The 27,690-nt window shown below is 33.4% G+C and overlaps 1 protein-coding gene across 5 annotated transcripts in view; it reads left to right on the top strand.

Annotated features, from left to right (window-relative positions):
• The window catches only part of LRRIQ1 (leucine rich repeats and IQ motif containing 1), a 219,311-nt gene that overhangs the window by 52,010 nt on the left and 139,611 nt on the right, over positions 1-27,690 (top strand). For 4 of the 5 annotated variants that reach the window (XM_032346857.1, XM_032346852.1, XM_032346854.1 and 1 more), the window contains 4 exons: positions 3,475-3,668; positions 4,177-4,304; positions 10,278-10,351; positions 17,710-17,803. In XM_032346857.1, the coding sequence (XP_032202748.1) occupies positions 3,475-3,668; positions 4,177-4,304; positions 10,278-10,351; positions 17,710-17,803 (490 nt within the window). The remainder of the gene's footprint in view (positions 1-3,474; positions 3,669-4,176; positions 4,305-10,277; positions 10,352-17,709; positions 17,804-27,690) is intronic. The other variant, XM_032346855.1, reaches the window with a different exon arrangement.

Genomic DNA, 27,690 nt, shown 5'->3' with positions numbered 1-27,690 from the left:
GAATTACTGGTTGGGAACACTCCTTTTCAGTCAATTTTTCTACAAACAGTTTACTAAGATGGGACATACTTAAAAACTCAAAAGCTCTGCGACACTCAGAAACCATAAGTGACTCTTAATCTCACAAAACAAACTGAGGGTTGCTGGGGGGAGGGGGTTTGGGAGAAGGGGGTGGGATTATGAACATTGGGGAGGGTATGTGCTTTGGTGAGTGCTGTGAAGTGTGTAAACCTGGTGATTCACAGACCTGTATCCCTGGGGATAAAAACATATGTTTATAAAAAATAAAAAATTAAAAAAAACAAAAACAACAACAACAACAAAAAAAACTCAAAAGCATTGTTAAACAATAGAGCACGAGTGCATATGAAACTGTTTTGACTTCAGAATTTTAGACTGGCTTCTCAAGCTAAAGATGATAAAATTATCTCCTTTATACTAACATCTCCACCTTCCAGTTGCTAGTTATATTCTTGCTTAGTAAATTTTTAAAACATGTGCTTTTGATTCATGTATTTCAGACAATATTAACTCTTTTTAAGAAAATAAAATAAATTAGAATATTTATACTTTTCACAATCTCCTTTTCCTCCCACAATTATTATTCACATCGGGATTTATGACTTTATGTACATATCCTTTAGTGGCATTAGATCTATATGACAATGGGTTAGTACCAGTGCCAGTGCTTTTTACAACTGTTCCTTTCATCCTCTGCTTATCTGGATTACCTAGTTCATTAGCTCTTTTCAAATCTTATTTTTCAAAGAAAGATGGATCCTATTATCCCTGAATTCTTTCACATTTGAGAATATCTGTCAGTTGCCTTCATTCTTGAATGAGAAGAAAGCTGTGTGTTCTCTTTTTAGGTAACACTTCACTTGGTACTTTGTGACCTTGCTTCACTGCATACATGGTATTATGTATTGCTATTGCAAGTAAGAGGCTAACTTGATTTTCTGTCCTTAAAACTGATTTCTATGAAGATACCTGAATAATACTCCTTGTCCTTAGTCAGTAACTTAACCAAGAAACATCATATAGTCAATAAATCCACATAAAATTGCTTTGGAATATAATGTACCTTTCAAACTACAGATTAAGTTATTTCTTGTTTCTGGAAAATTTTGGTTTTCATATATTTGAAAACTTTTTTGTTTTCTTTCTATTTTTCAATCATAGATGATCCATATTTTGGTTGAGTTTGTCTTTCATGTCTATTATTATTTAATTAATTAATCTATGTCTTTTTATTTTTGGCTTTCTTCATATTTTATTCTCAGTGTGATGATCTCTTTTTTTTAATAGGCAATCCAAGCTGTAGCTCTCTGTTAATGTACAATGTTATTTCGAAATTATTTATTAGTTCTGTCATGGTGCTATTTTGGTGCATTTGTTTACCTATATCTGTTATTTTAATATCTTTGAATTCTTGTTACATTAAATTTCTTTAAATATCCTTCTATTGCCCAAAGAATTTTCAACATATTTTCTTCTTTCTCATATTTTCTTTCAAATAGAATCTTTACTGTATTAGTTATATATTGTGAAGCAAAGTACCGTAAAACAGCAATCTAAAATAACAAACACTTTGCATATTTTCTTTGGATCAGGAATCTTTGGTGGCTTAACTGGGTGGTTATGTCTCAGGATCTCTCAAGAGGTTGCAGTCGAGCTGTCATCCAGGATTAGCTAATATATACTATTGTATGTAATATTCTATTTTTAATAACTTGGAATTGATAATGTATAATATATAATATATATAAGACAGTTGATTCTGTTATTTAAACTTAGTCAACTATCTTATTGGGCAGAACTATTCGCTCCTTGAATAATAACAGATGACAATTTTTTTCTAAGTCATTTGCTTTTTTTCTAAGTCACTTTTTTCTAAGTCACTTGCTATTTTACATTACAGGAAAATACCAGGACATCAATCCTAGACAAGAACTTAAAAAATGTAAAATTACATCCTAAATTTAAATTTAAGTCCCTCTCTTCTATGGATCTTTCTATGTATTTTTCTAGATAATGTGTAATTTATCATTATAAGAAAATTAACTCTTTAGCATAAAAATGTATTCCTTTTTATACAGAATAAGCATCCATAATATTAAGTTCTTTTGACTCAAACTATTAGAAACACTGCAATTTTGAAATATAATTTTTCTTCAATGTATCTCTATGAAATATTGGTACAATACACTCAATTCTATTATCTAAACTTTTAAAATGTGATACAGCAATAAGTTTTCTTGTGAAATCTTGGTAATATTACTTGATTCTTCTTTTTATTTCTCCATTTTCATATAAGCCAACTGTTTGCCCTTTCCTTCTGTAAGTTACAATGTATAATCAAAAGAACAAGCCTTGAGTTAATGCCTTAAATTTCTCCAGGATAAATTCATTACATAAGTTCTAGATATTGTTTTTATACATTAATTATGTTTCTTTCAAGATTATCTTTCAGTTTTTTTCAAATAACTTTTTTTGGCCAAAAAACTCATGTTTATTCCAATATTTAATCGAATAAAATATTTTGGGGCTCAACAAGAAAATCACAATGAAGCTTGATTCTCCAAGGTCAGGCTCAATGACTCCCATATGTACAATACTCACTGAAGACAGCCTGCTTACCAGTACCTACCTTAGAACTTAAACCTTATTTCCAGTTTCTAGAACTGCCTATTTCATGTAATAGTGTGGTACCTAAAGGTATCATATCTAGTCCAATATTCAATCTAAGTAACAGTTTCTAGATTTTTAATATCTTTCATGAAATATTTACAGACTTCCTCAGCATTTCTTTCCAGTGCTAATTCCTGATGGCTTACTTGAACAACCTTCTCAGTTTTTTCCTTATAAGTGCTGAGCTATAGACGAAGATTCCTCCGGTATTTTTTATATAGTATCATATTGGTTTTAACCTTATCTGGGCAATAAGGAGGATACATGTGTCAATCTTGAAATACCTGAAGAATATGTTAATATTTCATTGTTGTTAATATGGTTGCACCTACTTCACTTGGGAATTTAAGATAGCTATCTCGATGGGATGGTAGGAAAATAGCATTCCAACATTATATATTCAACTTTAAGGAAGTAATCAAACTTCAAAGACCCTGAAACTGAATTGGAAACTTTTTTTTTTTTTTAAAGAAAACAAGTCCTTCTATTTCTCCCTTCTTCTGTTGCCTTTTGAAAATAAAACATTCAGTGCCCGCCCAATGTATACTTTGTAGTATTTTGTTCAGTTTTCAATTGGTATATAACAATTTCATTCAAAAATATATCTTTTAGGTACAAGTTTAAAAAGGAATACTTTTTACACTTACACATTTTTCACAAGAATAGGGGCTAAATCTTTATTTGTAATTAGAAAGATTGGAATAGGTACAATTAATTAGAAATTGCATCTTAGATTCTAGAAGAATGTTTGATATAAGTGATCTTAGAAAATTTTTATTCTAGGTGGTTTAGAATCTTTGAGGAATCTTCAACAACTAATTGTGGATCACAATCAGTTAATTAGTACAAAAGGTCTTTGTGATACTCCTACCATTATATACCTGGACTGCTCACATAATCATCTAACTAAAGTTGAAGGTATTGAAAACTGTGGATTGCTCCAGGTACTGAAGTTACAGGGAAATTATCTAAGTGAGGTAATTTCTTTGAATTATTGGCTTCTGTGTTTAATACAACATTTTTCTTTTGATAGAAAAAATTAAAAGGAACTTTAATTTTTCTTTGTTTTTTATCATCTGTATGTGACTTCCAGTTTACTTAAAACTGTCACATACTTATCTCTGTTAAAAAAAGTTCAACATAAAATATTTTGTAAAATAATTTAAAGTAAATTTTTCACAACAATAAAATAAATCACAATTTTCAGTTATATTTTCATATGTAAGTAGAGCCAAATGTGTCTGTAATGAAATTCTAAATAAAATTTACCATGAAGTAACTTTTATTTAAAAAATTCTAATTATAAAGTTAATTCTTATAAATTTTATTCATCCTAAAATTCTCATAACATTATACTTTGATTTAGATATACAGTTTAACAGACTATACCTTTTGTTAGTTTTAATAGGTTTTATGTTTTTAAATTTTGTTGAATGACAAAAATATTTTACTTAATATAAGCTAATGACCCAAATTTAAATATAGCTTCCATCCTTGGAGAATCATGTTCTACTAAGAGAATTGCACTTGGATGATAACAGCATTTCAACTGTGGAAGCACTTTCTTCCTATTGGCTGCCTTTACTACAGAAACTGACTATCTCTCAAAACAGGTAAAAACAAACTGCATAAGCACTAAATGCATTGAATGACTGAAGTAAATGCTTGATCTTCATAACAAGTAGAAAGGTTATTAGATTTTACCAGCAATTCAGTGGAAGTGCATCACAATAAATTAGTACATAAATTAAAAATATATCTTTATAGGATTTGAAAAAGTAGTATATTGGCAAACCCTCAAATTTTAGTAGAATTTTAACTGTCACTTATCCTACTCATTTTGTTACTTCTCAAAGACATACTTGTAGAAATCTCCCAGAGCTAGTTTGTTTATATTTGTAAAGAATATAGTCCTTGGAAAATGCAGGAGGTAGTTAATTTAATTCAGAAGGATGTCTCATTCTCTCAAGTGGTATTTATTAAGTCCTGGAAGAACGATTTTTAATCTGCTCTCAACTTGCATGTCTTTGTAACTGTTCAGATTGATTTAAATTCGATTTCCCTAAGGATATAAAGTAACACTTAAAAAAATACCTTAATGTTAAACTGAGATGGGTACCTGACACAGAAGATTCATTTGAAACCACCAAACATCTGGATCTTTGCAGAGAATAACTGTCTAAAACCAAAACAGGAGCACAGTATGTGTATGTCTCCCTCTGCTTAATATTTTATTGAAACCTATTCACTCTAATATGATTAATTTGTTCATCAAAGGCACATGGAGTAGAGGAAAGAAACCACCTTTAACAAGAAATTGCTTTTTTGAGTTCTACAACTCATACAGAACAAGTGAACAAGTATAGCCCGATTTTAATGCATACTTTTTTTTTCCTAAAAGAACCATAAAATTTTCTCACAATCTCTCCACAGTAGTGCTCATCCATTGAGCAGGTATGGGCCAAATGATTTAACTTCCACCTATTAAACTATTCCACTATTTGACAAAGCAAAAACTGCAACTGTATTCAAATATTCCTTCAAGTTATTTCAATGATCTAACATATGAAAGTTGATTTGGTTTTAAAAGGGGTCTTTATTGTAGAGCCAGCTCTATCAGATAACACTGTTTAAATAATTTGGGCATCCACAAACCTATTGGATCTTTTTACAATATTTTCCAGGTAAGAAACACAATTTCAATAGAAATGCTTAGCTATGGTTTGGACATATGCAATAAATCACTCAGTAACTGACATACCTCATACATTTTATAGAAGTGGATCTCAAGCCACATTACTGAGCAAAAATAATATTAAAAGAGATTAGAAAATATTCAAATCAATACCATTTTTTTGAGAAATAATGCCTTTAATTTCTTTGGACAATTTAAACTATCAAAGAAATCTTTTAATAGTTAAAATTAGTACTAGTTGATAGACTTTTGCCCTATCAGTCTGATAGGACTTATTTCCCATATCAATCTGATACGACTAAGAATTAGATCAACTAGATCACTAGACATTTCTTTGGGGTACTTAATCCGAATAATCCTTATTTGTAAGTTGACATTTGCTTAACCTTGCAACATTTGCATATCGATGTCATGTTTTCTATTTGGGGGAGCATAGAACTAAGTAATATATGTCCTTAGCATAAAAAACTCTTAAGGGTTTCCTGGATGGTGCAGTGGATTCAGCATTCGACTCTTGGTTTCAGCGCAGGTCGTGATCTCAGGGTCTTAAGATCGAGGCCTGCATGGAGCTCCATGCTCAAGGGTGAGTCTGCTTGAGACTCTCTCTCCCTGTGCCCATTCCCCATCCCTGCTTTTTCTCTCTCTCTCCCTCTCAGTTGAATAAATAAATCATTAAAAAATTATTAAAAATGCAAGAATGAAAGAACTTAATCTTTTGAATTTTACTATGTAAAAAAGAAGTCAATTTATTATATAATAATATATGGTATTTTTAATTTTTAAAATTTTTAAAAAATTTTTAATTTTTTAATAAACATATAATGTATTATTAGCCCCAGGGGTAACAGGTTTCTGAATCGCCAGGTTTACACACTTCACAGAACTCGCCATATCACATACCCTCCCCAATGTCCATAACCCCACTACCCTCTCCCCCTCTTCCTCCCAGCAACCCTCAGTTTGTTTTGTGACAGTAAGAGTCTCTTATGGTTTGTCTCCCTCCTGATCCCATCTCGTTTCATTTATTCTTTTCCTACCCGCCAAGCCCCCCACGTTGCTTCTCCACTTCCTCATATCAGGGAGATCTTATGATAGTTGTCTTTCTCTGATTCACTTATTTCAATAAGCATAATACCCTCTGGTTCCATCCACGTTGTTGCAAATGGCAAGATTTCATTTCTTTTGATGGCTGCATTGTATTCCATTGTATATATACACCACATCTTCTTTTATCCATTCATCTGTTGATGGACAGCTAGGTTCTTTCCATAGTTTGGCTATTGTGGACATTGCTGCTATAGACACTAAATTTTTTAAGAATACTGTCATTTAAATATATTCTTTATGGTCTCTCATAGTTCTTTGCACATTTAATTTTCTATCATTTCTTTTAAGATTTTATATATTTGACAGAGAGAGATCACATGTAGGCAGAGGAGGCAGACAGAGAGAGAGAGAGAGAGAGAAGCAGGCTCCCTGCTGAGCAGGGAAATATGATTGATAGAAATGGACATAGAGAGTAGTAAAATCATTTCTTGAAATCATAGTGTAAAAATGATCTTCAACCTTGGGATTTTTCACAATAAGCTAATACCATTAATTATAGGAATTATCCATTGTAAATTAAGATTTTACATGTGCATTGACTTTTTCAAACTATATCGGCTTTGGTAAAACTCAGGATCAGCAACTCTGAATGCTGAATCTACAACTTACCAGTCAGTTGACCCTTGAATAACTCTGTTCGTACTACCAGAGCCTGGGTTTTTTATTTACATGTAAAAGGGGTAGTAATACCTATCTTATCTATTTGATGGAATACCAAATATTGATCCAAAAGGAAAATATATGTCAATACATTTTGCAAACCTCAGATGAGTTTTATAAATGTGATATTTGGATTTGTGATTGGTGTGTCTTTTAAATTGTATATATTTTTCTTTTAATTTCTGATACTTTCGTCACAAGAAAGAAATTATGTGTCCATATGTTTTTTCCCCTCAAAGTGAAATATAATAAAGAATGATACTAAGTACATATTGTTTGAAATCCATGTTTCATCTTGACTTCTGTTTTAAATTTTCATTAGGACATATGACTGTTTTAAGTTTGACTCCGCGGAGTCCTAACTGGAAGACTCTTGGCTTTATGTCTTTCTACTTCCAGTGAGACTCTAAGTAGTCTAAGTAGGAGCAGAAAGTGGAAACTATTACCCATTGGCTGCTCATTGTACAAATCTTTTGCTTTTTGTCGTCTTTGAAATTTATATCTTTTTTATGCCCAGGGCTAATGTGACAAGGTCAAATGGTATTAGGTTTTCACTAATGTCCTTTGTCTTTCTGGTTTGAATTTTCTTGGAAAAAAATATACACAGATTGTCAGTAAAAGGAAAAGTTCTAGAGATTTAAAAAAAAGAATTCTACTATTAGGTTTCTACCTTCCTAATGAATAGTCATAAAGGTGAATGAATAGCCAGTTTTCTAGATCAAAATTTTATTAAAAAGAAAAAGAACATGATTCTAAAAGAATGGTTATCTGAAAAGATAAAATTTTAATGTAAAATATTTTGTCAAACCAAATATTTCTTTACTTGGATTGATTGTTGAAAAGAGAATTTTATTTTTAATTCTGTGACTTCATTGGTTATTTTACTGGTTGTCTTCATATAACCTATATGTTACCTATACTTTGCCATATATAACTTACTGGTTAAAACCATGAAATCATCTGAAAAAAAGAGGGAAACTCTTGACCTGTTTATCTTTCAAAACCTTTTTAGTAGAAGGACAAAGATTTAGTATTAGAAAATTAATTAAAGCTACAAAACAAGTAAGAATTTTCTTCTTGATAAATGTATTAGGATTATATTGAAAAACTTAAATTTCTTACTTATAATAATAATGATCCAAAATATGCCCGAGTAGGAAAATCATAAAACTAGGACTTAAATTCATTAATTATGTATCAACAAAACCTTAATTTTCCTTCCTCCCTTCCTTCCCTCCTTGCCTCCCTCACTTCCTTCCTTCTTTCTTTTTCAGCGTACATGTGACATTTCAGTAAATTTTACTATTTGGTAGCATATTTAAAAATAATGAAAAAATGTAACGCCAATATTTTATCATTTTTTCTTTTATTACCTTGGGTGTTTTCCTCCTAGAGATTGTATTTACAAAGTGGTGTTGTGTAGGTTTGATATAAATAGTAATATTGTATTTAGGTTTAACTACAGTCAGAGAGAACTTTTTCCAGTTTCATTATTTGGTCTGGTTTTCACGGGTGGTTCTATCTCTCTGCTAATGCAGAGCAGGATAGTACAAGAAAGGAGTCAAGGTTAGTACGAGGGTTAGTTTTGTGCCAGACCCCATGAGGCTTCCCAGTCACAGTATTATTCTATAAGCTTCTGACCTCAGAATAATAGATTTTCTTTTTTCATGACAGGGAGATGCTAGAAATAAAGATGTAAAAATATCTGCCAGGAGAACTAGAACGACAGCATAAAAAACAAGAAAACAAAAGAAGTAGAAATTAATGCGTACTTTTTTTTTTCCTTTGGTACCAGAAATATTCTGTAGTTGAGGCATATTTTGAACTGTATGGAGTTCCAACATTTAGAGGGGTGGGGTTGATTCAAGAGACGTGTGATCGTTACAAGATTATATTTGAAGCAAAGGAATTTTTCTGTTGTTTAAAGATTTAGAAGGCTTGGCTTAATTTTTATTTCCAAATAGCTATGGTAATGGGATATTATATTACAGAATAAGTGTAGATTTGTCTTAGTTGGAAATGCACATCAAACTAAATTAATTTTTCCTTCATGGCTTTTATTCCCAATGATGTGAATATTTTGAATATCACTTACATTCCTTGCTTGTATTTGGGTTCTTAATGACAATTATATCTTAGAAAATGTTAGAAACTTTTAAAAAGTAGGAGGAAAAGTCAGTATTACTAGAATTTAAATATATATGCATTAATAATAAGTATTATTTTAAAATATTAGCATATTTCTGCCAAACTTGCTTATTCTATCTATATAAAGTATTTTCTATTATTACATTCCTTGGAAGCTTAGTTCTTTTTTTTTTTTTAAGATTTTATTTATTTATTTGACAGAGAGAGATCACAAGTAGGCAGAGAGGCAGGCAGAGAGAGAGAGAGGAGGGGGATAAGCCGGCTCCCTGCTGAGCAGAGAGCCTGATGTGGGACTCAATCCCAGGATCCTGCGATCATGACCTGAGCCAAAGACAGAGGCTTAACACATTGAACCAGCCAGGCGGCCTTGGAAGCATATTTCTAACTTAGAAATAATCTTAGTGTAACTTTGGATACTTGTAGTACTTAAAATAATTTCAATCTGGTATACAAAAAAATTTTTTAATTAAAAATAAAACTAGTAACTCTAAGCTGTTACACTGTCAAAAAGTGAAAAATATATTTTTTTAAATTTTTATCTCTTAATGGTTTTAGTTTTGTGCTTGAGCCAGGAAACATTATTAAGATAATATAAATTCTCTATAAATTAGGCCTTTTATAAAAGCAAAACAAAATCAATAACAATAAAAAATATATTTATTTTTATTTAAATAGCCAGTAAACATTAAACTCGATGATATTGGTCATTGAAATTGAAAGTCCATGGTAATTTCCCTTTAAAAATGAATATAAGTCTTCCATTATAGAATAAATACTTGGAATTTTATAATTACTACATTTTTAATTAGTACTTAATGTCATAATTGTATTTTATTGTATAATTATATATGTATATAATTACATACAATTGAATATTATCACATGCTTGTGTTAGTAAATATGTTATTATGTATTTACCTCATAATAAGGACATCCCTATTTAAAATTTTTATCAATTTTATTTCTTTGTTTTCAGCTTGACCAAAATCATACCGCTTTTTCATTTTGTTTCTTTGGAAAAACTAGATGTCAGCAACAATTGTCTTTCTGGTAAGTTTAGAAAAATAGATAATTTTTAATAAGTATGTAATGAGATTTTGAGTTTCTTTTCCAAATGTGGTAAGGGAGTTGTTTTGGATAGATGTGTTAATGGCATTTACAAATAACATATCCATACAATAAGGCACAGATGAGGAAAAATTTATCCTGCACACTCTTAAGATATTAGGCTAGGCCTAAGAATTAAACTGATACAACACAGATTTAGAAAAAAAGAATACTTGTTATTTTTTTTTCTCCGCAGTTTTGTTTGTATATATTTTTCTTGCCCTCTACTTCCTTCAAAGGCATTGTAAAATCGTCCCATTAAATTTCTTTCCACTTTTAAAATTGTATTATTGGGACACCTGGGTGGCTCAGTCAGTTAAGTGTCTGCCTTCAGCTCAGGTCACGATCCCAGGGTCCTGCCTGCTTCTCCCACTCCCTCTGCTGCTCCCCCTGCTTGCACTGTCTCTCTCCCTCTCTCAGTGTCAAATAAACAAACAAACAAATAAATAAAATATTTTTTTTTTAAAGATTTTATTTATTTATTTGAGAAAGAGAGTGAGAGAGAGCATGAGAGGGGGGAAGGTCAGAGAAAGAAGCAGACTCTCCATGAAGGTGGGAGCCTGACGCAGGACTTGATCCTGGGACTCCAGGATCATGACCTTGGCCGAAGGCAGTCACTGAACCAACTGAGCCACCCAGGTGCCCTAAATAAAATCTTTAAAGCAAATAAAATAAAATCACATTATTTCCATATCTTTCTGGTATACCTGGGCAAATACCACAATTATATTTTCATTTGAATTCATGTATCTTTTACCTGTGAAGTAAATAGCCTAATGAAGATGAGTAAATTAATTTGTCTAACTTGTTGGCTCCTAACATGTACAAACACCCATTAAAAGTTTATTAACTTAAAGAATGATCAACTGATTTAACTGGCCAGTCCCTCCCTAAGTTTACACATCTCAGTTTTCAGTCAGTCCCCTCATGGAAACAATCATAGTTCTAAATTTGTCACCGTAGGTTAACTTCATATTTTGCTTTTGTTGCTTCTTTCGGTGTTAGATTTAAAAAAATCATGTTTACCACCTGTGTTTTATTCTCTGAGTTTTATGGTTTCAGGTCTTATGTTCAAGTCTTCAACCTCTTTTGAGTTAATTTTTGTATATGGTATAAGACAATGGCCAAGTTTCATGTTTTGTATGTGATTATGCAGTTTTCCCAACATCACTTATTGAAGAGACTATTCTTTCCCCATTGTATATTCTTGACTCCTTTGTCATAAATTAATTAAACATATAGTGTAGGTTTATTCTTGGGTCTCTGTTTATTGATCTCTATGTCTCTTTTTATGCCGATACCATACCATTTTAGTGCCTATGGCTTTGTAATATAGTTTGAAATCAAGGAGCATGATGCCTCCAACTTTGTTGTTTCTCAAGATTGCTTTGTGTACTCAGAGTCTTTTGTGGTTCTATATAAATTTTAGGCTCCTTCTATTTCTGTGAAAAATGCTATTGGGATTTTGATGGGGCTACATTGAATATATATATTGCTTTGGGAAGTATGGATATTTTAACAGTATTAATTTTTCCAGTTTAGCACATGACATATCTCTCCATTTATTTGTCTTCTTCAGTTCTTTTCATTAGTATCTTTTAGTTTTAAATATATAGGTCTTTCACCTCTTGGTTAAATTTATTCCTAGGTATCTTATTTTTTGATGCAATTATAAATAGGATTGTTTTTTAAATTTCTTTTTCTGATGGCTCATTTGTATAAAGAAACCTAATAAATTTTTGTGTATTAATTGTGTATCCTTCAACTTCAGTGAATTTGCTTATTTGTTCTAAAAGTTTCTTGATTGAGTCTTTAGGATTTTCTATATATCATGTCATCTCCAGATAGCTACAGTTTTGCTTCTTCCTTTCCGATTTGGATAACTTCTATTTTATTTTCTAACATAACTTCTCTAGCTAAGACTTCCAAAACTGTGTTGAATAAAGTTGTGAGAGTGGATATCCTTGTTTTATTCCTGATCTTAGAGGAAAAGCTTTATCTTTTCACCATTAAGGATGATAATATTTGCGAATGACAGTACAGACAAAAGGTTGATATCCAGGATCTATAATGAACTCCTCAAACTCAACACACACAAAACAGGCAAACATATCAAAAAATGGGCAGAAGATATGAACAGACACTTCTCCGATCAAGACATACAAATGGCTATCAGACACATGAAAAAATGTTCATCATCATTAGCCCTCAGGGAGATTCAAATTTAAAACCACATTGAGATATCACCTTACACCAGTTAGAATGACCAAAATTAACAAAACAGGAAACAACATGTGTTGGAGAGGATGTGGAGAAAGGGGAACCCTCTTACACTGTTGGTGGGAATGCAAGTTGGTGCAGCCTCTTTGGAGAACAGTGTGGAGATTCCTCAAGAAATTAAAAATAGAACTTCCCTATGACCCTGCAATTGCACTCCTGGGTATTTACCCCAAGGATACAGATGTCGTGAAAAGAAGGGCCATCTGTACCCCAATGTTTATAGCAGCAATGGCCATGGTCGCCAAACTATGGAAAGAACCAAGATGCCCTTCAACGGACGAATGGATAAGGAAGATGTGGTCCATGTACACTATGGAGTATTATGCCTCCATCAGAAAGGATGAATACCTAACTTTTGTAGCAACGTGGACGGGACTGGAAGAGATTATGCTGAGTGAAATAAGTCAAGCAGAGAGAGTCAATTATCATATGGTTTCACTTATTTGTGGAGCATAACAAATATCATGGAGGACAAGAGGTGTTAGAGAGGAGAAGGGAGTTGGGGTAAATTGGAAGGGGAGGTGAATCACGAGAGACTATGGACTCTGAAAAACAATCTGAGGGGTTTGAAGTGGCAGGGGTTGGGAGGTTGGGGTACCAGGTGGTGGGTATTATAGAGGGCACGGATTGCATGGAGCACTGGGTGTGGTGAAAAAATAATGAATACTGTTTTTCTGAAAATAAATAAATTGAAAAAATTTTTAAAAAAGGATGATAATAGCTGGTTAGTGTGGGGTTGTCAAATATGGCTTTTATTATGTTCAGGTACATTCCGCCTATACCCACTTCATTGAGCATTTTTTATCATAAGTGGATGCTGATTTTTTATTTTTTTACTATTTTATTTATTTATTTGACAGAGAGAGAGATCACAAGTAGGTAGAGAGGCAAGCAGAGAGAGAGAGGAGGAAGCAGGCTCTCCGCTGAGCAGAGAGCCCAATGTGGGGCTCTATCCCAGGACCCTGAGATCATGACCTGAGCCGAAGGCAGAGGCTTAACCCACTGAGCCACCGAGGTGCCCCTGGATGCCGAATTTTATCAAATGCTTTTTCTGTATTGCCTGAGATAATCCTATGATTTTTATCTTCTGTTTTGTTAATGTGATAAATTACATTGACTGATTTGTGGATGTTGATAAGTCCTACTTGATCATGGTGATATGTTTTTAATATATTATTGAATTTAGTTTGCCAATATTTTCCTGAAGATTTTTTGTATCTATGTTTGTCAGGAATATTGGCTTATAATTTTCTTGTGGTGTTCTTGTCTAGTTTTGGTATCAGGGTAATGCTGACTTCATAATATGGGTTTGGAAGAGTTCTTGCTCTCTTATTTTTTGGAAGAGATTGAGAAGGATTAGTATTAATCCTTCTGTGAATGTTTTATAGAATTCACCAGTGAAGCTATCTGATCTTGGACTTTTGTTCCTTAGGAGGTTTTTGATTAAGACGGTTCAATCATCTTCAGTAATTGATCTGTTCAGGTAGTTGTTCCAATTTTTTCGCATATAATTTTTCCTAGTAGTCTTTTATGATCCTTTGTATTTCTGTGGTAAAACTTGTACCATTTCTTTGATTTTTAATTCTATTTATTTGAGTCTTTTTTTCCCCCTGTGTCTGGCTAATGTCTGCCATTTCTGTTATCTTTTCAAAGAACCAGCTCTTAGCTTTATAGATCTTTTTGTCTTTTTAGTCTTCATTGAATTTATTTTTGCTCCAATATTTATTATTTTCTTCCTTCTAATAACTTTGGGCTTTGTTCTTTTTCTGGTTCCTTGAAGTGTAAAGTTAGATTGTTTATTTGAGATGTTTCTTATTTTTAGAGGAAGGCATTTATCACTGTGAACTTCCTTCTTAGAACTGCTTTTGCTGCATCCCATACATTTTGGTATATTACATTGCCATTTTCATTTGTCTCAAGGTATCTTTTTAAATTCCTCTTGATTTCTTCTTTGAAGAATTGGTTGTTTGATAGTATATTGTCTAATCTCCACATATTGGTGAATTTTCATTTTCTTCTTCTAATTGATTTCTAGTTTCATATCATTGTGTTGGAAAAGATGCTTGACATGATTTTTTTTTTAAACTGATACTTGCTATTTTCTTAGCAAGTGGTCATTTTTAGTCTTTTTTTAAAAAATTTTTTAATAAACATATAATGTATTATTAGGCCCAGCGGTACAGGTATGTGAATCACCAGGTTTACACACTTCACAGCACTCACCATAGCACCTACCCTCCTCAATGTCTATAACCCCACCACCCTCTCCCTCCCCACCTCCCCCCGGCAACCCTCAGTTTATTTAGTGAGATTAAGACTCATGGTTTGTCTCCCTCCCGTTCCCATCTTGTTTCATTTATTCTTTTCCTACCTCCAAGCCCCCCTCATTGCTTCTCCACTTCCTCATATCAGGGAGATCATATGATAGTTGTCTTTCTCCAATTGACTTATTTCACTAAGCATAATACCCTCTAGTTCCATCCATGTCATTGCAGATGGCAAGATTTCATTTCTATTGATGGCTGCATAGTATTCCATTGTGTGTGTGTGTGTGTGTGTGTGTGTGTGTGTGTGTGTATCTATCTCACATCTTCTTTATCCATTCATCTGGTGATGGACATCTAGGTTCTTCCCATAGTTTGACTATTGTGGACATTGCTGCTATAAACATTTGGGTGCATGTGCCCCTTCAGACCACGATGTTTGTATTTAGGGTAAATACCCAGTAGTGCAATTGCTGGGTCATAGGGTAGCTCTATTTTCAATTTTTTGAGGAACCTCCATGCTGTTTTCCAGGGTGGTTGCACCAGCTTGCATTCCCACCAACAGTGTAGGAGGGTTCCCCTTTCTCCGCATCCTTGCCAGCATCTGTCATTTCCTGACTTGTTAATTTTAGTCATTCTTACTGGTGTGAGGTGGTATCTCATTGTAGTTTTGATTTGTATTTCCCTGATGCCAAGTGATGTGGAGCACTTTTTTCATGTGTCTGTTGGCCATCTGGATGTCTTCTTTGCAGAAATGTCTGTTCATTGACATGATTTCTTCTTCTGGTCTAACATGTTGTTTAAGACTGATGTTTCCTCCTTGACTTTCTGTCTGGATAATCTATTCATTGATGTAAGTGTAATATTAAAGTCCCCTATGATTATTGTGTTGCTCTCTGTTTCTCCCTTTAAGGCTGTTTAATATTCACCTTGAATATTTAGATGTTCCTGCATTGGGTACATAATGTTTACAATGTTATATCCTCATGTTGGATTGACCTCTTTTATCATTATGTAACATTCTTCTTTGTCTCTTATTACAGTCTTTGTTTTAAAGTGTGTTTTGTCTGAAGTAAAATCCATTTTGTTTGATATGTCTAGTAATTTTTAAAAAGACTTTATTTATTTATTTGAGAAAGAGAGAGCACAAGCACAGGGGATGGGCAAAAGGAAAGGGAGAAGCTGAACAGGGAGCCCACATGAAACAGGACACTGACTAAATAGGGAGCCCCATGGAGGGCTCCATCCCAGGTCCCCTGAGATCATGACCTGAGCCAAAGGCAGATGCTTAACCAACTGAGCCACTCAGGTGCCCTGATATGTCTAGTAGTTTTTAACTATCTATTGAACATTGTATATATTACAGTTTAGTGAGTAGAAATTGTCTTCCTTTTAAAGGTAGTTATGTTCAGTTCTGGCAGGCAGTTAAAGCATTTATGGGTACTTTTTTTTTTTTTCCCCTGTCGTCTTTAATTTCATTCACTCTTAGGACAAGCCATTTTAGTTTTTAACTCATGCCCCTACCCCAAGGCAATGTGTTCACTCCTACTGCATAGTTTTTCTGGATTGTAGCTCAATCTGTGAGATACTCAATTAGGTCTCATTTCGGCTAGGCTGAGACTCCAGTGCCTTCTACTACTATATGAACTTACTGTCATCATTCAGCCTTCAGCCTTACAGCTGGTGATTTCTGCTCAGTTTTTCGACATTTCCCTGTGTGTGTGTGACACCTCACACTTGTCTGTAACCTGTAGTGAATCTTCACATAGATTTCTTCCCCAATTCCCTCCTCACAATATACATATATACAGCTTCTTGTCAGTACTTTTCATCATCAATTCCAGCTTGTTCTAATATTTGCTTTCTCAGTCAGCAAAAGAGCTTCTTTATTTGGTCTCACTGCTCTGAAGTGGTAAACTGCATTCAGACAGAAAACCCCTGTGATTGTAGGCTCACCAGGTATGTTTCCCTTCTCTCAGAGTAAGGTTTAAAAACAAGTGCTTCCTATGTATTGTCTAGTTTTATGATATTTTTCTGTGGGAGAACAATTTATTATAAATTACTCTGTAATGTACCCTAGATTGACCTACTATTCTTACTTTTGAAAGTAAAATAGGTCCATGTAACTCTAAGTATGTGTTCAGTTTTACCACTTATTACTTCAGATTTCACTTCAGATTTCGTGCTAACTCTGGCAAAAACTCTTCTAAGCCCTACACACATTACCTCATTTAACCCTTATCCAATAAGATAGGTATGAGCCTGAATTACAAAGCAATTGTATGGTTTGCATAGGTTCACAAAGCTGCTAAATGGGAGAAATATATATTCTAACAGCTGAGTCTGTGCTCTTTTTTTTTAATTTTTAATTTTTAAAAAAAATACGTAATTTTAAAAATTTTAGTTATGTATTTCAAAGAGAGAGAGACATAGTGAAAGAGGAAACACAAGCAGGGGGAGTGACAGAGGGAGAAGCAGACTTCTCACAGAGCAGGGAGCCCCATGTGGGGCTGGATCCTAGAACCCTGGGATCATGACCTAAGTCGAAGGCAGACACTTAATGGCTGAGCCACCCAGGCGCCCTCAGAATCTGTGTTCTTAGCATAGTCTTTTTTTAAAAACACATTGTATTCTGCAAAATAAATAATTTTTATAACTTTAATACCTAGCCAGTAAATAAGTGGTCATTGATTTATGATTATTTTTCTTTCTCTGTAATTACCCTCTATAATGATTTTTATTGTTTATTTTCTATAGATCTTACAAGTGCCATTAGGTGGTTTGATGCATGCTATTCTCTCCATGAATTGTCTATCACTGGAAACCCACTTCTTCAAGAAATAAACTGGAGGTAAGAAACATTGTTGCACCCTATTATATACTTTATTATAGTTGCAGAGAACACAATTTGATGAAAATTGTTCATGTATATTCATTGCTTGGGAAAAGGTAACAAAAATAATTTAAAAGTTATTCAAAATAAGAAATTTTTGCAATATTACTTTTAAAAATATCTTCAACCTAAAATAATTTTTGCAAATGTATGAGCTATGCAAATTTAAAATGATTATTTTGATCCATACCATTGATTATGTGACAATTTTAGTATAAGGTTAACTTGGGGCTTGTATTTATAGAAAATGCATTTATTGGGAATTACTTTTTACATGTTATCTAAATCACATAGCTCACTACTTAAAATTATTTTTTTCTGCCAGTAACTCAAAAGAGACTTGATGTCAATTAAAGTATGACTTGTATGGGACGCCTGGGTGGCTCAGTTGGTTAAGCGGCTGCCTTCGGCTCAGGTCATGATCCCGGCGTCCTGGGATCGAGTCCCACATCGGGCTCCTTGCTTGGCAGGGAGCCTGCTTCTCCCTCTGCCTCTGCCTGCCACTCTGTCTGCCTGTGCTTGCTCTCACTTCTCTCTCTATGACAAATAAATAAATAAAATCTTTAAAAAAAAAAAAAAAAAAAAAAAAAAAAAAAAAAAAAAAAAAAAATAAAGTATGACTTGTAAAGTTTTGTGAATCCATGCCTCTCTTTGAAATATTGCAGTGCCTAGACGTAATAGAAAATAAAATGTTTTGTAATATTTTAGATGAATTTTCTTCTTTAAAAAATGTTTCTAAACTGAAATTCTCATACTGTGCTAACATCATTTTCCCCCAAATCGACCAGCGTCTTTTTTTCCTGATGAGCATTTTTGAGATAACTTTCATACAACAAACTTTGTCAGTTTTATTTATGAGTATCAATATTATATATAAACCACCACAAGTAAGATATTAACATTTGTACCACCTTAAAAAAAATTGTGTCATGCCCCTTTGCAGTCAGTTGGGTCCCTCAGACTTTAAAAGTATCTCCCTACTCCTTAATGGATTTCATTGTTTCTGATGAGAAGTCTGCTGACATTCTCTTTGGAGACTTCTAAAGTTTATCTTATCAGTGGTCTTCAGCACTTTGATTATACTGTGTTTTGCTGTGGTTTTAGAGAGATTTACTCTTCTTAAGATCTATTGAACCCTTGAATCTGATGAATTTGTCATTTCCATAAAATTAAGAAATTTTTCGCCCATTATTTTTTCACACATTTTTCCTGCCTCCTTCCTCTCTTGTACAACTAGGATGCCAATTTCACCAATATCAGATCACTTGATATATTCTAGAAGTTGCTATTGTTCTGTTCTTCTATATATTATGCCTTTTTTCTGCCTGTAGTTCACTCTAGACAGTTATTGCTGTATCTTCAAACTTTCTGATATTTTCCTCTAACATATTTATTTTGTTGTTAAATCCAGACTTAATCAGTTCAGAGTTCAGATACTATGTTTTTCATCTGTAAAAATTTCATTTATTTTTTTTTAATATCTTCAGTTTTTCTCCTAATCATGCTCATGTTTTCCTGAATCACCTTGAACATATGAAGAATATTTGTAATAGCTGTTTCAAAATCCTTGTCTGCTGGTTTCATTATCTGTATCGTTTGGGGTCTAGTTTTGTTGATTTTTCCCCCCAATTCTGGCTCATGTTGCTCTGCTTCTTGCACACTTGGTCAATTATGATTATATTCTGGATTATATTCTGGACACCTTAAATTTGGTACTGTTGATTTCTTAATTTTGTTCTTTTTCTTTAGGCAACATTTATTTTGCTTCTGATGTACAGCAGCTAAGTTACTTGAAATAGTGAGATGCTTTTAAAGCTTGTTTTTAAGTTCTGTTAGGGAAGTCTCAAAGAAATCTTTAGACTAGTGCCAGTTTAGCTTTTCTGCTCTGGCGCTGACTCCCTGGTGCCTCTTATAGATATCCTTTCACCTTTGGCTGGTAAGAATTATTCCTGGCCCTATATGGATTCCTGTTAATTTTCTACCTCTTGCTTCTCTCTGGTTCTTGTCCTTGGCCTTATGTGGTTTTCTCTTATACATCCTCAGAGCATTACTCATTTACCCAGGTCCAGAATTCTGAAAGACCTTGCATATGTCCCCTCCTCTAGTACTGCTGATGATTCTGATCTGATCTTCTCTCTTTTTATGTCTAGCAGCATTCATTTGTAAAACAGTTTAACATGATTTATTGTACATTTGACATTTGTATCGTATAAAGTCATGGGTACATGAAGACAGAAGAAGTCAAGAATAGACAGGACTTATAGCCTAATTTAGCAAGACAAGTTTGATAACACACTAAGTATAGAGAAAGGCAAGTATGTACTGAAATTCAGGTGGAAAATCTGTTTCAGAGTTCGGATCAAATCTGTTAATCTTATCAGTTTGATCAGGTAGTAAAAATAAGACATTTATGAATAAAATATAGACAAGGAAGGATACATCATTGAAAAGAAAGTTGTGATATCTGATCCTAGGGCTGAAGCAGTTGATTCTTTGTCCTGATTTGGTTTTTCTATGATGTGTGGCCACAGGCAGGAAGATCCTGTTTCTGAAGACTTCCAAAGGAATGTATGTTATGGTAGAGCCAATGATCTGGTCATGTTTAAAATTCCTATATCTGACTTAATCCACTTGTAGAACAAGATAAGAGAGTCTAGGAAATAGTCTCTTTCCTTCCCTTGTCTGAGGCCACTGCAAACCTCTGACACTCTCTTTCCATAAGTATTGATTTCCTGAATTTGTTAATTGGTCTTTCATTAAGAAAACTATTTTTTTTTGAAAATAGCATTTTTATACCAAGTCAAATACTTGTATAATTTGCTACTTTTTGATGGCTTGTGTAGAGTTATTATCTTTGCCAGAAAATGTTTTTCTATTTTCTTTAAAGCTCAATTTCTACATAAATTTCTAAAGTTTCACTATTTTTTAGGGAAACCTGGTATGTTTTTACATGTTTTAAATAGAACTTGTCAACTTCTACTTTATAAACATCTGTTTCTAGGTGCCATTTAAGCTGTGTAGTATAGAGGAAAGACTATCACCCAGTGAAGTGGTTTTCAAAAGTGTATCTCTAGACAAGCAACTTCATCATCACTTGGATACTTGTTAGAAATGCAAAATCTTGGACATTGCCCATACTCATTTAATCAGAAACTAGGGATGATGTTTAGTAATCTGTGTTTCTTCTTCTTCTTCTTTTTTTAAAGATTCTATTTATATGACAGAAAGAGACAGTGAGAGAGGGAACACAAGCAGGGTGAGTGGGAGAGGAATAAGCAGGCTTCCCTCTGAGCAGGGAGCCCAATGTGGGGCTCGATCCCAGGACCTTGGGATCATGACCTGAGTTGAAGGCAGACGGTTAATGACTGAGCCATCCAGGCGTCCCAGTAATGGGTGTTTAAATAAGCCCTTTGAATGACTGATGCATACTAAAGTTTGGAAATCACTGTGTTTTTAAACAAGGACATCCTATTCCTGTCATATACTGTGTGATCCTGGACAAGTAACAACTTAACTATGTCTCTGAACCTCACTGGTAAAATGAAATAATAATAGTACCTATCTTATGGGGGTAGTTATGATAATTGTATGGGATAAGGCACATACTTTGTTGGGCACAATTCCTGGAACATGGTAAACATTCAGAAATCTATTTTCCATGCGAAGGCTAACCACACTATAGGCTCTCATTAAATCACCAAATATTCAGTGTATGCCTACTATATCCAGCCATTATCCCAACATTTTGGACACTATAAAGGAAATTCTGTGCACTCCATGATTTTAAACCATGTTTATAATCTTGATAGGATATAAAATGTATGCTACAAATAATAGCCATGAAAACCAATAGTGACAGCAAACCCTGTCATAGTGTTTACCTTGTGCCCAGCACAAGGTAATTTAATATTTAATTTATTATTTAATATTTACAATATGCCTGATAAAGTAGCTAGCTAGTATTCCCATTTTAGAGGGGAAACAGAGTCATAAAAAGGCTAAATAACATGCTTACAGCTAGCTAATGGAAGAACCAGAATTCAAACCCATGAAATCTGGCTTCAGTTTGTGCTCTTTGACTCGTACATTTCAGTACCTAATACCAAGGTCAGATGATTATTGTAGGCAACACATATGCTTTAGAAACCCTGCTTTAATTTACTGTGATGAAGAAAAAATATCTTTGCTGCAGAGTCAGACTTTGGGTTAAACATCAAAAGTTTGATAAGATTTAAAAATCAAGTTTAAAAGGGAAAAAGAAAACCCACTTCCGATAGAGGAAATATCAATGAAAAGGAGGGAATGTGAAGGGCAAGGTTAGGCTCTGGTCTACTCAGGTGTAAAGGAGACAGATATGGGGGAAATATCTTTGGAAGGAAATAAGAAATCAAGTGCGTGCATTTACAGTGGGTCAGAGAATGGCCTACTATCTAGACATATTACTCCACAGCAACTCTGAGTTGGATTCTGTAATTATTATTCCGATTTTACAGAGTTATCTACTGAAGCTTGGATTCCTTGTGATTTACCCAGCTGTGATGTAAGTGTCAGGGAAGGGATTTGAGTTCTAAAGCCTGAAATTTAAATACTCTACTTTACTGTGCCACATGATAAATTGCCACTAGATTGTGATCAAGTCTCCTTTATCCAGTGGTCATGTAGAGAGCCTGTAGCATACTAGAAATATGTATGGACCTTGCGAATAAACTGGTCAGGTGCATCTAGTTCCACCACTTCCTAGCTGTTTGCCTTGCACAAATTACTTAATCTAGCTGTGTCTCAGTGTCTTCATAATCATAAAATAGTAGCTACCTCAGGATTTATCCATTAAGGTAATATAGGTTGTACCACACAACAACGAACCCAGAGATTTATGTGGTTTCATAAATAGGAGCTTATTTATTGCTTATATTGTATCTGATATAAGTTTGGCCTCTCTAATCTAAGCAGACTCAGAAACTTAGGATACTTCCATTTTGTGGTTCTGTGTTATGTGACTTCAATGTAATGTGACTTTTTTAGGTAGTAGATTCTGGTGCGGGAGGGGAAAGAGGCCACAAAGAAAGAATAATGGACATTTAACCAGTCTGCTCTCAAAAGTGGCGTTGATCTCTCCTCTCATATTCTACTAGCTGTAACCAGTCATAAGGACTAACTAACTGCAGAAGAGGCCAGAAAATGTAGAGAAGAACATGGCCACCAGAGTACGCCAGTAGTCTTTGTAAGGACTAAATATGTTGCTGCATAAAAGCAATTTATAGTAGTGCCTAGCATATAGCACAGTTGGCAAATGTTAGCCACTGTTTTTAAGGACCTATAGAGAAATTTTGAATAGTTGTATGAAAAGGAAAATAGTGTTTGGGGAAGATTTTTTTTTCAGCAGCAAAGTGATAAGAGATTAGGGAAAGTAGCCAAATTAAATGTTGTTATAGAGTCCAGGCATTAGAAGAGGGCTATGGTTTCACTTATTTGTGGAGCTTAACAAATAACATGGAGGACATAGGGAGATGGAGAGGAGAAGGGAGTTGAGGGAAATTGGAGGGGCAGATGAACCATGAGAGACTATAGACTCTGAAAAACAATCTGAGGGTTTTGAAGGGGCAGGGGGTGGGAGGTTGGGGAAGCCAGGTGGTGGGTAATATGGAGGGCACATATGGCATGGAGCACTGAGTGTGGTGCATAAACAATGAATTCTCATATTCAAAAGAAATTAAAAAAAAAAAAGGATGATCTAGGGGAAATAAATAAATAAATAAAGATAAATCTTAAAAAAAAAAAGAGGGCTAAAATTAAGTAGTGGAAGTGGTCACAGATTATTGTATAGATTCTTCTAGTTTAGAGCTAGAAGAGTGTGAAAATTTCCATACACAAGGAAGAGTAATTATATCTAAATAATTACTAAATAATCTTCTTGGCAGGTGGTATTATTTATAATGAAAGTATCTGATGGTTTATTTTTACATAGATATTTTTATTTTCCTAGGTAACTATATGTGTGTGTGTGTGTGTATAGAATATGTATGTATAATATATATGTATATGATATATATATGTGACATACATATGTTATAGATGACCAAAATTATTTATTGAAGGAATACATTACAGAATTTTACACTATAATGTGTAAAAACTTGAAAATAAAAAGCATGTTTCAGACCCTCTCATTTTTCTATTGAATTTTTAAAATTTCCCTTTAGTGATTGAAAGTGTTATGACCTATAAATTGACAATTGATCTTATTATTGATTTGTAGTAATTATCAATAGCAGTTCTACAGCTAGGGTACTTTGACTTTTAGGGATCCATAATGTTTGTCAAGTTCCTCATGTTTCCTGAAAAACTGATCTCAGGACAAATTACTAAGGACCCCCTAAATATGTGTCTAGACTTCTTGCCAGCTGGGAAAAGGACTCTCTCATTTGACATAGAAGTAGTAAAGATCTCCATCTAGATATACTAGCTCAAGTTCTGGGGCTGTGTTTTTCTTACATTAGGGTTTAAAACCCTAATCCCCAGGTTTAGGCCTCCTCATTTTCATTTATTTTTATTATTTTATTTTATTTTTTAAGATTTTACTTATTTATTTGAGAGGTAGAGTGGTACATAAACAATAAATCTTGGAACACTAAAAAAATAAAATTTAAAAAAATCTAAAAAAAAAGAAAGTGAGAGCAAGAGAGAGAGAAAGAGAGAGAATGCTCGAGGGGAGTGAGCAGAGGGAGAGGATCAGGCAGAGCACCAAACCTAACATGGGACTTGATCCCAGGACACTGAGATCATGACCAAGTTGAAATCAAGAGTCAGATGCTTAGCCAACTGAACTACCCAGGTGCCCCTTTGGGTCCTCATTTTTAGAAAGCAAACCTTAGAGTGAAACTTCCCATACAAAAAGTGGGTGTAACTATGTCCAAAAGTCTCTGCTTGGCAGGCCATTTTATTTATAATGAAAATACCTGGTGGGTTGTTTTTAGGTATATGTCTTTATTTTCCTCAGTAGCTATATAGACCAAATCTATGATGACAAACAGAAATAAGTGGTTGTGCCCATCATTGGGTGCAAGTTCTTTTGCGGGGGAGCATGGTTTTTCTATTAGGCGTTGAGCAAATAGAACATGAATTTTCTTGCTGATTTGATATCAGTTCCATTTAAACAGCTGCCATGTCGCCAGTTGCAGTAACTAGAAACAAACCTATATATCCTGAATAATCTTTGAATTTATTTATTTATTTTTTGCATGAAGAATAAACACTTAGTTTGTTGAATCAAATAGGCTGATAGAGAAATATATTGATATAAATCTATTTACATTTATAAAGATAAATATGCACATTTTACTACTATACTACTAAGTGTTAGTACTAAACTAATACATAATATACTAACTAAATATATATACTTTACAGTTTAAAAGAAAATATTTAGTTAGAAATAATATTGATAGAAAAAATTAGTACTTATAGATGTACAATTATTTAGGTATTAGAATTTTTATGTTTAAATGAACTTTATTAGACTAGACTCATACCAACTTGAAAATTTCGCTTATCAAATTTCACTTTGATCAGTTGGCCTAATACAGCTTTCATAATTTCAAGAAGAGATTTAGTTATCTAAAGGGTATAAAATCCAGTAATCCATAAAATATGGATTTGTTAATGAAAGGATCGAGTCAAACTTTAAGCAGTATGTTCCAATGAACTTTACATAACCCCTTGATACCAACAAAAGGATTAGTTATAGATTTTCCCAATTGGCTTCTTACTTTTATGTCTGGCCAGTGATAACATGGACAAAACTGATGTACTAAAAAATTCTCTTTTTAAAACTTAATCTACAGACTTAGTTTGGAATCTCCTTTGGGAATGTGTTTCGTTCATTAATGATGAATAGAGTCTCTTAAGTGACAGAATATTCACCAGGAAGTTTTCACTAAATGAAATATTGATTCAGCCCTTTGCTAGGAGGAGCCCAGCTGGAAAAACTAATATTGAGATCTCACAGTATTCTTATACTTCATTTCCAATATGAATCAACTTTTTACAGCACTTTCTAATATATTCATCATAGACTCTTATAAGGCTACATTTGAACTTAAGGCCAACCCATTGCACTACTAATTTATACAGATCTGAGAACTATTCTTTTTTTTTTTTTTATAGCACTCTACATTGTTTTTTTTTTAATTTTTATTTTATTTTTTTATTTTAATTTTTTATTTTTTATAAACATATATTTTTATCCCCAGGGATACAGGTCTGTGAATCACCAGGTTTACACACTTCACAGCACTCACCAAAGCACATACCCTCCCCAATGTCCATAACCCCACCTCCCTTCCCCCAACCCCCCTCCCCCCAGCAACCCTCAGTTTGTTTTGTGAGATTAAAATCTTGCCATTTGCGACAACATGGATGGAACTAGAGTGTATCATGCTTAGCGAAATAAGTCAAGCTGAGAACCATTATTTAAAAAAATAAATTATTTTTCACAGACCTGTACCCCTGGGGATAAAAATATATGTTTATAAAAAATAAAAAATTAAAAAAAAAATAAATTATTTAAAAAAAATATGTTGAACATGAAACACTAACTCATATTTATCATATAAATCACAAATTTCAAGATATTGTCATAGTCTTGAATAACTAAACAAGCTAAATTTTTACATCCAAATAAATTTCAAATATTCTGACTCAAACTGGGAACATTTTTATATAAAGGTGATGAATTATAACATCAAAATATATTCGATGTGAAAATTCAAGTCCTGTTGAGCCACATTCTCTATAATTATTTCCTATACTATAATATTGTACATAATGATATCTATATCAATAGCCATATCTAAAATATAGTATTTGATGGCAAAATTATCATTTTTTTCCCTTGTTGATCTGGTTAGTTAACATCCAAACAGCTTCCACATAATGCCATTTGTAACATCTAGAAACAAACCTAATGTCCTATATTGCCTTTGGATTTACTTATTTTTCATTATTTTAATTGTCCAGAGCACAAACAGTTGTATTAAATACAATATGCTGGTAGTAAAATATTGATATTTCCATTAATCTGATAAAGCAAATTACTATATTTTTTCTTCTAAGATTATATTAGGTTATTTAGTTTAAATGGCTCCTTATTTTGTCAGCAATTATTTCTGAATAGAAAGCTGATTTCTCTGTATATGTGATACGTACTCTGTAACTGTAGTGTTACAAGAATACTTTTCCAAGACAGTTTCATATCATTTACACAAAACCAATGGCAATGTTAATCAGTAAGCAGATCATTGGAAAATAACTGTCCAGGTCCACAATATCTCTTATTTTAGTAAATTCTGTGACATATAGGACATGCTATAAGTTTTCAAGTAAGCTATATTTTTCTTGAAAATTTAAAACAATTATGAATGATTAGAACTTCAGTTCAACCTGGAGCATCTCTGATTTCATTATTTTTTAAAAGATTTATTTATTTATTTATTTATTTGAGAGAGAACATGCACATATATGCACATGAAAGGGAGGGTTGGGGGAAAGAGTGGAAAAGGGAGAGGGGAAGCAGACTTCTGCTGAGTGCAGAGCCTGATGGCCTGATGTGGGGCTGAATCTCAAACCATGACCTGATCTGAACCATCCAAGTCACATGCTTAACTTAATCACCTCAGCCATCCAGGCGCCCTGAGCATCTCTGATTTTAGCACAACTGCTTGTAGTCTATTTTCCTCCCAATGTAATGGTTCTTAATTCTTTAAGGTACATAAGAAAGGCTATATTTTAAAAATGTGAATTCCCCAGATCCCACCAGCAGAGGTCTTTGAGCATAACTGAATCTAAAA

Source organism: Mustela erminea, chromosome 6, assembly GCF_009829155.1.
Source record: "Mustela erminea isolate mMusErm1 chromosome 6, mMusErm1.Pri, whole genome shotgun sequence".
Taxonomy (NCBI): Eukaryota; Metazoa; Chordata; class Mammalia; order Carnivora; family Mustelidae; genus Mustela; species Mustela erminea.
Note: the sequence above shows the minus strand (reverse complement) of the source record. Positions and strands in the feature narration are given on the sequence as shown.